The sequence below is a fragment of the Solea senegalensis genome, linkage group LG6 (assembly GCF_019176455.1).
Source record: "Solea senegalensis isolate Sse05_10M linkage group LG6, IFAPA_SoseM_1, whole genome shotgun sequence".
In the NCBI taxonomy this organism is placed as follows: Eukaryota; Metazoa; Chordata; class Actinopteri; order Pleuronectiformes; family Soleidae; genus Solea; species Solea senegalensis.
In genome coordinates this window covers 4,194,203-4,204,719 of record NC_058026.1, presented here as the reverse complement: position 1 = coordinate 4,204,719, position 10,517 = coordinate 4,194,203, and the positions used below count along the sequence as shown (strand labels likewise).

The 10,517-nt window shown below is 38.7% G+C and overlaps 1 protein-coding gene across 3 annotated transcripts; it reads right to left on the bottom strand.

The window, feature by feature from the left end:
• Window positions 1–95: 95 nt before the first annotated feature.
• LOC122771672 (zinc finger protein 2-like) lies at window positions 96–9,109 on the bottom strand. 3 transcript variants are annotated; one of them, XM_044029374.1, is made up of 12 exons: window positions 8,814–9,109; window positions 6,663–6,843; window positions 6,099–6,566; window positions 5,146–5,341; window positions 4,921–4,967; window positions 4,118–4,277; window positions 3,929–4,030; window positions 3,737–3,808; window positions 3,574–3,660; window positions 3,367–3,444; window positions 2,049–2,291; window positions 96–1,244 (listed from the first exon to the last, which is right to left on the bottom strand). In XM_044029374.1, the coding sequence occupies exons 3-12, from the start codon at window positions 6,348–6,350 to the stop codon at window positions 460–462; spliced, it is 2,022 nt and encodes a 673-aa protein (XP_043885309.1). In that variant the 5' UTR covers window positions 6,351–6,566; window positions 6,663–6,843; window positions 8,814–9,109; the 3' UTR covers window positions 96–459. The 3 variants fall into 3 exon arrangements, with proteins under 3 accessions (XP_043885309.1, XP_043885308.1, XP_043885310.1); XM_044029373.1 differs by having other exon boundaries at window positions 8,905–9,109; XM_044029375.1 differs by lacking the exon at window positions 6,099–6,566 and having other exon boundaries at window positions 8,905–9,107.
• Between the last annotated feature and the right edge of the window lie 1,408 nt (window positions 9,110–10,517).

Sequence of the window (10,517 nt, the reverse complement as noted above, 5' to 3'; positions counted from 1 at the left end):
TATGGTTTTATGTTATACCTTTACTGCTGTATGTCAAATAATGGTCACATGCTGACTATCCCCATATTTAAATGTAGCAAGAAACACAGCCCAGATGCATTTCTGAAAAACATCTGTATTCCATCAACATGGATTTTAAAATAACAAGGATATTGTGCATAATTGTTTTTAACATTAAGTATTAGTATTTGGCATGCAGGATACAAAGGCACTCAAATTGTACAGATGGGCTATGAGAGAATACATAACATTAATAGTGGAAAGACAACACAGTAAGGTGCCACATCATTTTTAGGCAATTCACACTGATTTTGTAACGGCTATTTTCAGACATGTTACTGTCTATATTGTAGGTAAGTGGAATGGGAGGAAGAAAGAAGGAAGGAAGGAAGAAGCGCAATTTACTGTCACATTTTCCAAACACAGTTATCAACAAAAACTGCATAACAAGTGCGACTGTTAGATGTCCAGCCTGGCCTGTTGCTTCGGTCTACCGAGCTGCCTGGTTGGCCCCATGCGTCTTCCAGCATGTGTGCGCTGGTGCTGTCGGAGACCCTGGCGGTAAATGAAGCTCTTTCCACATTCGCCACACTCGTAGGGTCTCTCCCCAGTGTGAAGTCTGTGGTGCACCTTCAGTTCCTCGATTCGAGAGTAGCCTTTCCCACAGACGCTACAAATGAAAGGTCTGTCGATGATGTGGGTCTGGTAATGTGCCATTAAGTAAGAGTTCATCCGAAACGTCTTCCCACAGATGGAACAAGCAAACGGCCGTTCCTCTGAGTGCTGCATCTCATGCAGCTTGAGAGACGAAGATGTGTGAAAGCCTCTGCCACACTGCGAGCAGAGGTATGGTCTCTCCCCGGTATGGATGCGCTGGTGTATTTGAATGTAGCTCTCATTAATGAACTTCTTGCCACAGTCAGGACAAGCAAAGCGCTTCTCCTTGATGTGTGTTTTCATGTGCTCTTCCAGCTTTTCTTTTTTGGTGAACTGAATGCCACAGCGGCTGCAGAGGAGAGGCTGTGGCGTGTTGTGCTCGACAGTGTCCGATTCAACTGCAGTCTGTGAGTGTGCAGTAATGTGATGTGCTTGCAAAGCAGACTGGCTCTCACAGTCTTTTCCACATTCAAGGCAATGGAGGGATGATCTGATCTTGGACTCCCCCGGCAGAGACTTCAAGTATTCAGAGAGCTCTGACGCATTGGGATTCAACTCTTCTTCAAAGTCCGCAACACCTTTTTGACCTTCACACAGTTAAAGCAGAGACAAACAATGTTTTAGTCGATGTCCTAATATCAACATGTGCTGATTTCAAACATTTACTGATATTGTCTGGAATGTCGCTCTGGACATTTTCTAGAATGTTTCCAGCAGCCACCGTGGCAAAATTCCAGATACTGTTCTAGTTTGTTTTCTATGGTGGTACTCAAGTGCTTAAGACTTGTATTGGTCTCAATACCACTTTTCGAAGGTCTCCATCTTGCCAGACTCATTTTACTCACCGTTGTCTTGGTCTCAGTCAATGTTACTGTGTTACCCTTTTCTCAGATGTTTCTCAGATGTTGCCAAATTGTCTGTTATAACGATTGCTTTCCTAAACCACAAAGAATTCATTTGGGGGCGACTCCACTGGTTGCAAAACATACAGTAAGTAAGAGTTTTCTAGTTTCAGGTCTTCTTCAATAGAACGTGATGTCCATTTTGTAAATTATTATCCCATTAAAAGGAAAATAAAATAAAGCACAGTACACATGACTAAACACCAGCATGACTGACAGCTGGTATCAAATAGGAGCCTGATTGCAGTTGACGTCTGTGAACTTCAGCTCTTAAAAAACTGACATGTTGGCCATCAAGATGCAAATATTGAGGCTTCACAATGGGAAACTATGTCCATTTTTCCATACAGTAGTGGAAAGACAACGCACTACGATCACCCCAATGAGAGAGATTGATTAATGCACCTGCATTTCTATGAACAGATGTATAGCCTATCAACATTTGAATCCAGCGATGACATTGCCTAGTTATCTTCTAAGAGAACTCACCAAAGTGGACTTTGTAGTGAGTTTTGAGATTGCCCTTCTGGTTAAAACCCCGGCCACAGATGGAGCAGCAGTATGGTTTCTCTCCCGTGTGGATCAGCTCGTGCCGCTCTAGCTTATAGGCATGAGGAAACTCTTTGCCACACACTGAGCATTGGTACTCTATCTTTTCTTTGGGCTTCTTCAAGAGCTCAGGGGGGATTTCTACTGGAAAACGGAGCCTCTTTCTGCCAGGGAGCTTCTTCCCTGAGTGAAAAAAAGAATTGAGTATGACGTTACAGGGTTATGAAAAATTAGCTGCTACATACACAGATAAATATTTAAATACACACACACACATATATATATATATACATATATATGTATGTGTATATATATATATATTACATTACATTACATGTCATTTAGCAGACGCTTTTATCCATATATATATATATATATATATATATATATATATATATATATATATATATACATATATATATATATACAGTATATCAAAAATCAAAAAATTAATGTCATTGCACAAGTACAACGAAATTATAGCAGCAACCAAGTGTCAAGTACGTAAAAAAGTACAGGTAAAAAAAGGAACAATGTTCAGTGCAAAGGAACAATGTTCAGCGCAAAGGATATAAAATAGATAAATAGGTAGTATGTACAGTGTTGTTACAGTATATGCACAATGTCCTTGGGTGTGTGTGTGTGTGTGTGTGTGTATCAGTGTTTGTTTGTGTTCAGTGCAGTGATGGCTTGTGGGTAAAAGCTGTTTCTGAGTCTGTTTGTACATACATATATACATATACATATATGTACAGTATATATATACATATACATGCACAGTAGTATATATATATATATATATATATATATATATATATATACTACTGTGCAGTACAGCGCACACACTTCTGCATCGCTGTTATCTAACTGTATTCAACCCATCCTTGAACACATTTTGCTCAATTTGTGCTAATCATTCTTAGCCAAAAAAGCTGATTCTGATGAGAAAAGTTAATATTAAGGTTGTTTGCTCCTCTGTGACTGCAAACTCTATAAGTTTAATTGAATTTAATGGAATATTTGAGGTTTGGGGAAACAATGATTGTCATTTTACACCACTTTCTGCAATTAATGGATGAAATAATTGATAAATCCAGCAAATTAATGGCAGATTGATTATGTAATCAATGAGGATGTGCGACTGTGGTTGCTTTACTTAACACATATGGTATAAATCAACTTCATAAAATAATCTAAATTAAATGCAGTCAGTTGTTTTCCCTGGGTAATGGACACCTTTCTGGTTAGTTGCTCTTACCGACTGAAACACCACTCTTTTCTCCTCCTTCAGCTGATTGTTTAGCTTCTTTCTTTTTTCTGCCTTTCTTCTGCTTTGCTATTAAATGAAAAATATTGTTAATTTAACTCGTTATATTTAAAACTCATGTTAATATCTGATATTAACACTAGCCGGGCTTTAAGAGCCATTTCAGAGTCTGATGAAACATTTTGAAGTTTGTTCTACCTGTGACACGTTGTACAGTTTTGGAGTTTGATTCTTCCGAATCCACAATGGCAGGGACATGTTTCCTTCTTTTGGTACGCCTTGACACTATAATTAAAAAACACATAATTATCATTTCAGATAAATAAATGTCTAAAAGTCTAAAATCAAGAGGAACACTCACTTTCAGGCTCTGAATCCAGGTCTGCATATAACGGTGGAATCTCTGTAATCTTTCTTCTGCTTCTTCTCTTTACTTTGTGACAGAAAAAAGAGGAATCTTTCGTAAGAAAAGCAATGATGATGAATAATGAACACCCAGTGAAGAATAAAATATTTCACTTTTGAAGTGTCCCACTCTACTCAACTCACTCACCAGGATTTGCAGGAGCTTGTTTCTCTGCATCTGAGACGTTAAGTGGTGCCACTGTTTTCTCTGCTACTTTGTTCTTTCTTCTGCGTTTCTTTCCCGCCGACACTATGGAAAAAAGGATCACGTCAAAACTGAGACATGAACTATTATTTACAACCTGAACAGTTTGTATCCCTTATGATTACTGTTTACCATAGTTCAGAGGGGAAATGGTTGCCATCTTTACTATTCTCTCTCTTCCCTCCTCTTCTTCCCTCTCATCCTCATCCCCCACAACTTCCATGATGAGTGTTGGACTACTGCTGAATCTGTGGTTTTGGCCTTGCAGACGAGACTCAGACAAGCTGACATCCTGTGATCATAATCATTTCAAATATCAGCGTTATGTCCCAAAACCTTCCATGAGTAACAGCACATTAGCAAACGGAGATTAATACATTTCATGGAAGTTCTAGTAAAGAGTAAAAACTATTCTGTCTTACTCTGCTGCTGGCAACAGTTAATTTATAATCTTGGCTGTTTTTTCTACCAGGCAGCAAACCAGAATAATCCCTCCTCTGTTAACCAAGGCATTTGGCATTACTGGCATTATTTTGCATTACTGGTCAATAATTTCATAATAACCTTTCAGCATAACAGAAATCAAGTGATTAGGGAAAGAACCAGACTCCTCCTCCTCTTCTATGCAATTTCCAGCCCTGAGGAAATTTAGCTCATGACAGGAAACTTGAAATTTAGAGAGACAAGAGGGTGTGTTTCCACCGACAATGATTAATTAAACGCTTGTCAATATTAGTACTATGATTCAGAGATTTGAGAGATTGCCCCTGGTAATCTGTCACGGATGAAGCGTGTGCTTCTGTCTGAATTTGTCTAGTGGGAGGGGCTTCACAGGACAGAGAGCCACAATCTCAAAATATTAGTATTTAATATTAGGTTTGGGAAACACTGGTTTATATCGTCTTTGTCAAACTGGAGAGATAAAACCAAATTACCTTGCTCTGGTGTGGACTTTCTGTGTGATCAGAGCCTTGGTCTGGACCTGTAAAAACCAAGGTGATTGGTTCAGGTTGAATTCTAGATAAAGAAAAAAAGTCAGAGCAAACAAAACAAGGAAAATGATCTCTACAAATACCATGGCAAACAAGAGCAGTTCCTTCAGTGAGTAAAGGTGTGAAGTCATGGCTTTCAGTAAACATGCTGCTGAGTGAATAACTTACTGGCATCCCAATCAACCACTTCTCCGTCAGAGTTGATAAATCCTCCAATTTCTTCATCCTGCTCGTCCTGCTCGTCCTCCTCTTCCTCCGCCTCCCCTGCCTGTAACCTCACAGTCAAACGGAGCGTCTGGCCCTCCATGTTTGAAGATGCCATTTTGATTTCTTGTGTCACCGGAGAGTTGCGCTCAGGCGAATCCTAAATATAGAACATGGAATTTAAAAAAGAGGGAGTTAATCATCTTTTAAGCATATTCCCTCAAAACAATCTGAGACCAGACAATAAATGCATTTGCAAACAAAAAACGCACTATATAGACAAAAGTATTCAGACGCCTGACACCAACAGGGACTGTAATGACATATTCAAATACATATACAGTACTTTAATATGGAGTCGGTCCCCCTTTTGCAGCTATTACAGCTTCCACTTTTCATGGAAGACTTTCCTCAAGATTGTGATGAAGTGTTTCTATGGGAATTTGTGCCCAGTCATTGTGTAGAGCATGTATGAGGTCAGGCACTGATGTTGGTCAAGAAGGCCTGGCTCACAATCTCTGTTCTAGTTCATCCCAAAGGTGCTCGATGGGGTTGAGGTCAGGTCAGTCAAGTTCTTCCAGACCGACCAAACTCATCAAACCATTTCATTATAGTCCTTGCCTAGTGCACTGGGGCACAGTCATGTTGGAATAGAAAAGGGCCTTCCTCAAACTGGTGCCACAAAGTTGGAAGCGTAACATTGTCCAAAATGTCTTGGTATGCTGAAGTGTAAATATTGCCCTTCATTGGAGAGAAGGGGCCTAGTCCAAAGCCTGATTGACACAATACTGAGCAAACGCTTTTGTCCATATAGTGTAAGTAGTATGTAGATTCTTTAGGTGACCACATCAAAGTAAGATGATAAGAACACCAAATAAGAGAAAGGGGGTTATGAATATAAAGGTATTTCTACACACTGCTTGGCAAAGTGCTGATATTTTGGTCTCATGTAGTTCTGCTTCAGTTGTCAAAGATGTGTTTCGATTTACATCCCGGCTCTGGTCTGGAGCGTAACACCCATCATCAGCAGGTCTCCTCCGATGGAAGCTCATGTTCCTTCTGTGGCTGGAGGTCATCTCACGCACTGGGCAGGAGAAAGATTCCTCTCCCGTGTTATTGCACTCATTCACAGTCGTGAGTCTCAGGGCAGTGCCATATGCACACGACATCTCAGATTTGGCATCAGAGTCAAAGAGTGCGTGTCTTTGCTGCCCCTTTCTGGCAGACGAGCTCGGGCCACAGGGAGCATAACTCTGAGCATTTCTCCACCAAATTAAGTCTTTGTTGTCCTTTTACTCTGTATGAATCACTGCTTTCTGTCCCACATGCTCTGAAGTGAGGATGCCAAGTATTCTCTGTTTCCCTGCCTGAGCAGTAGCTCACATCTGTGTTTAAAATTGCAAAAATAACGAATCACAACAGAATAAATGTGGGTATGTCATGTAGTAAGGTGATGCTGGTGTTTAAGATTGCCCACTCACAATTATCCCTCACAGTCCAGCCATCCTCTTCCTCTTCCTCTTTGATGACTACTTGAATCCCTGGTGCCTCGCAACCGTAATCGGAACTCGTTGGCGCTTTTCTCCGATCATGACATGACAAATTCTGGTCATCATAATTTTCATTTAGACTCAGTGCAAAGGAATCTTGGAGTTTAGGATCCTATAAAAAAAACGACACAGACATTCATGTGATTAGTGACTGTGAAACACAATGTACAGTATATGCAGCAAGAAACCAAACTTAAAGTATGAAGTATTGAACAGCAGCAGTGAAGAAAAACACAGGTTAAATGCTAACATGTAAATTTTGACTCTACAAAGAATGAAATAAAATCTGTAAAACCACATTCATGACAACAGAATGAAACAAGTCCCTTTGTAAAAAAATGTGACTCAAATTGCCAGTCCTGTTGTCATACATTTAATTTCTTATTATTTAGTGCACACCTGATATATTGGGAGTGTGAGGGAGAATGGGAAGATGAGAAGACTCTGTGTGTGTTTGTGTGCATGGTAACAGAGATGACTGTAAATTACGTAAATTAACCCTAACCCTTACTAACCCTAACCCACGATACACAACCTACTCTACCGCTCTCTAACCTGGGTGAGAAAGCTGGAGACGTGACAGGAGAAGGTGGTGAGAAGTTAATACACCTCCACCTTCGTGAGAAAATGTATGACCTTTGAATTAGGTTGCTTTGACTGTATAAATGCAGACAGGACATTACTTTATTATTGCTTACTTCGAGTATTTTTGTAATGTTATGTACAACCATGTCAAATTCTAGTGCCCTGTGGGGGTTTTTCGGTGTGGTGAGCAGCACAGACACCATCAGCATGGGTGCTTTGCAGCGTGAAGATTATAATTAGGACAAAAAACAAACTTCTAAAACATTAACCATTGCATAACTACAACACAGTTGTGTCTATTGTATTCTATTACACATAATCTGTTATATTGCAGCAATCAATTTATAATTTCATATGTTCATATATAGCTGCAATTTTGTGTATATTTTGTATTTGAATCTTTTTTTGCCTACATTTGAACACACATGTTATCTGATTTTGGTTACACATAACATAATGCAACAAATATACTTGTGGTGGTTGATACTAAACTTAATTTTTACTGATTAAAGCCTGATCAATTTGACTTCATCTCAGTACAATCTGGACTTGGTCATGACCTTGGTCTGAGTTAGTGTGGTCTTGACTACAACACAAATTATACTCGACTCTTTGTACAATGTTATGTAGTCAGTATAGGCCCTTTGCATGGCAAACATTTTGACAGGTCACAGTGGGTGACCCACAGGTAATGACGGCTGAGTTCCATTTAGCTTCCTCAGTTTCAGGGTGCATGCTGGTTTCACTGTTTAACTATCCTGGCGTATATGAACGGAACAGAGCCATTGTTAATGTGGTCCATAACACCTGTGCCTTTCCTGCTAAAACATGTCTGCTGTGACACAGGGACCTCACCTGTTTACACTCAGTAGTCCGTTTATTAGGTACACCTGGGTCAAAACAATGCAACTTATAATGTACTACAAAATCCTCTTAAAATCGACTTTTGACGGCAAATGCCGAATATTTATGTATCCATGTATAGGTACACATTAGCTATATTTAGACTAATTGAGGAGAGAGCACACGTTCATTATAAAATGGCAGTTTTAATGCAGCCATACAATGAATTATTAATTCACATTTGACACATTAAAAACAATAACGTCACAGTCAGTGGGCTGCAGCCTTTCAAATACGTCTGCTTCTTATCTGCTTTATTAAGCTAGCTCACATTTTTTGCCTTGACATTTTGAGATGTGTTCTCAGGCAGGAATTTTCATCACTACCCGCAAAAAAACAAACAAACAAACACAAAACAAAACAAATGAGACACACAGTAGCAGAGAATAAATCATTGCAGAGAGCGTACGCTAATTATCTTAGAGCAGACGCCTAGCTAGCTTTCAAGCTATTCTATCACTGTGTTTTTGCAGTTTTAGCAAATCTTGGCAGCGAAGGTTGGGGGGAGTTTTTAATGGATATTTAAACCATGTTATGTCAGCAGAGTCACCAGACACTTTTTTATTGATCAGCAGGTAAATACAGTGAATGTACCTCACACCGCTCCCACAGTTAAGCTACGTGCAGCCAGCGACAGGCAGGCGGCTGTACAGTGAAGAATTAGTCCGAGTCGCAGCTACGTTACCTCGAACATAGTGCGATGATGTGGCCGCCCGGTTTGACGGAAGTCATGGGAATGAAAACGAGGACGAGCAGGAGTGACGGTGGTTTATTTCCAGCCGCTGTCACTGACTACATGCACTGTTTGGGTTTTAGCTAAACTGTCTTGCGCCACCACTTCTGTATTTTTCCCTATTTTCTTCAGCGGTGATGACAGGTCACTAGCAAGAAGGCGGTATACCGCCCCCTGTTGGATCGTAATGGAAATGGAGGAGCTTGGGTTCTTCAGAAAACTCCAGGGCAGTGAAAAAAAAGGTTTATAAATAAATAAATAAAAACTCTATAGTTAAACTTTAGAAATTGGATATTGAAGCAGAATACGGAACAAAATAGACTGAGGGTGTAATGGAGAGGGGAAAGTTTTCTTTGGCACACAATCATTATTTTAAACTTCCTGTTCCACCAAAAATGAGTGAAGCTCAGTTTAAAACGTAGACACATTTGGAGAGGTGTGAAAAAAGAAATAAAAAGAATTCTGGGTATTGATCTACATCTGGACTCAACCCTTTACATACTTGGGATAGTACCTGAGGATCTGATAGACAGAGAATGTAGCTACTTAGTGCTGCTCTTGATAGCAAAGAACATTATCACAATTAATTGGTTGAAGCCACATCCCCCCACCATAATGCAGTGGACAGACAGAATAAAAAAGGTTTTTATTATGGAAAAATTACAGCTAGATTACAACTGAAATTAGAAAGATTTGAGAGAAAATGGACACCAATATTACAAGCATTTCCAGAGCTCTAAATACCTCCTCTTTGTTTTTGATTTGTATTCATTTTATGTGTGTGTTATTTATTTATTTATTTGTTATTATGTTTATATGTATTTTCGTTGATGTGATTTTGGGTACATCTTCATGTGTTTTACTTATGTGAAATAAATAAAAAGTTCTAAAAAAACAAAAAAAAAACAAAAAAAAAACTTAGACACAAAAAAGAACAAAACAACAGTATATATAGTTGAATTGAAGATTCATTAAAAATATTGGCTATGTACAGCTAGATAGATAGATAGATATATAGATAGATAGATAGATAGATAGATAGATAGATAGATAGATAGATAGAGAGATAGATAGATAGATAGAGAGATATCTAGATAGATAGATAGATAGATAGATAGATAATTTTATACAATGTTCTCAATATTCTCAGATTAAATGTTCTTCAGATTCATAAAAAAATGGTATTTTGTATATTTCTTTTATCCGATTTATGTTTTTGTGTGATCTCTATATCCTGCGTTATTTATGAATCTGATTGCCTTTTTCTGCATTCTATATATTGGTTGAATATTGCTTTTGTATGTGTTTCCTCCCAAACCTCTACACAGTAGCTCAAATATGTAATGTATATAGTGCTTTCTGATTGAGAAAAAATATACAGATTTTTCCCCCCAGCCTTTTCCTTATAATTTATGTGTATATATTTTAAATGACATTCAAAAAATGAATCTGTGATTCATACATCGAGCATAAAGAAGTGGGTGCAACTTTGTCAGAGACATCTATATTGTGCACAGATTAGTGATTGTCATCTTTTTTTTATGTGTAACGTGACACAAACACAC

Excerpts from the sequence above, each read along its gene's own strand:
- LOC122771672 (XM_044029374.1), bottom strand. The coding sequence starts at position 6,350 with ATGTCGTGTGCATATGGCACTGCCCTGAGACTCACGACTGTGAATGAG. Across the intron at positions 5,342-6,098 it reads TATCAGCACTTTGCCAAGCA|GATTCGCCTGAGCGCAACTC; the intron begins GTGTGTAGAAAT and ends TTCTATATTTAG. Across the intron at positions 4,968-5,145 it reads AGTGGTTGATTGGGATGCCA|GTCCAGACCAAGGCTCTGAT; the intron begins GTAAGTTATTCA and ends TGGTTTTTACAG.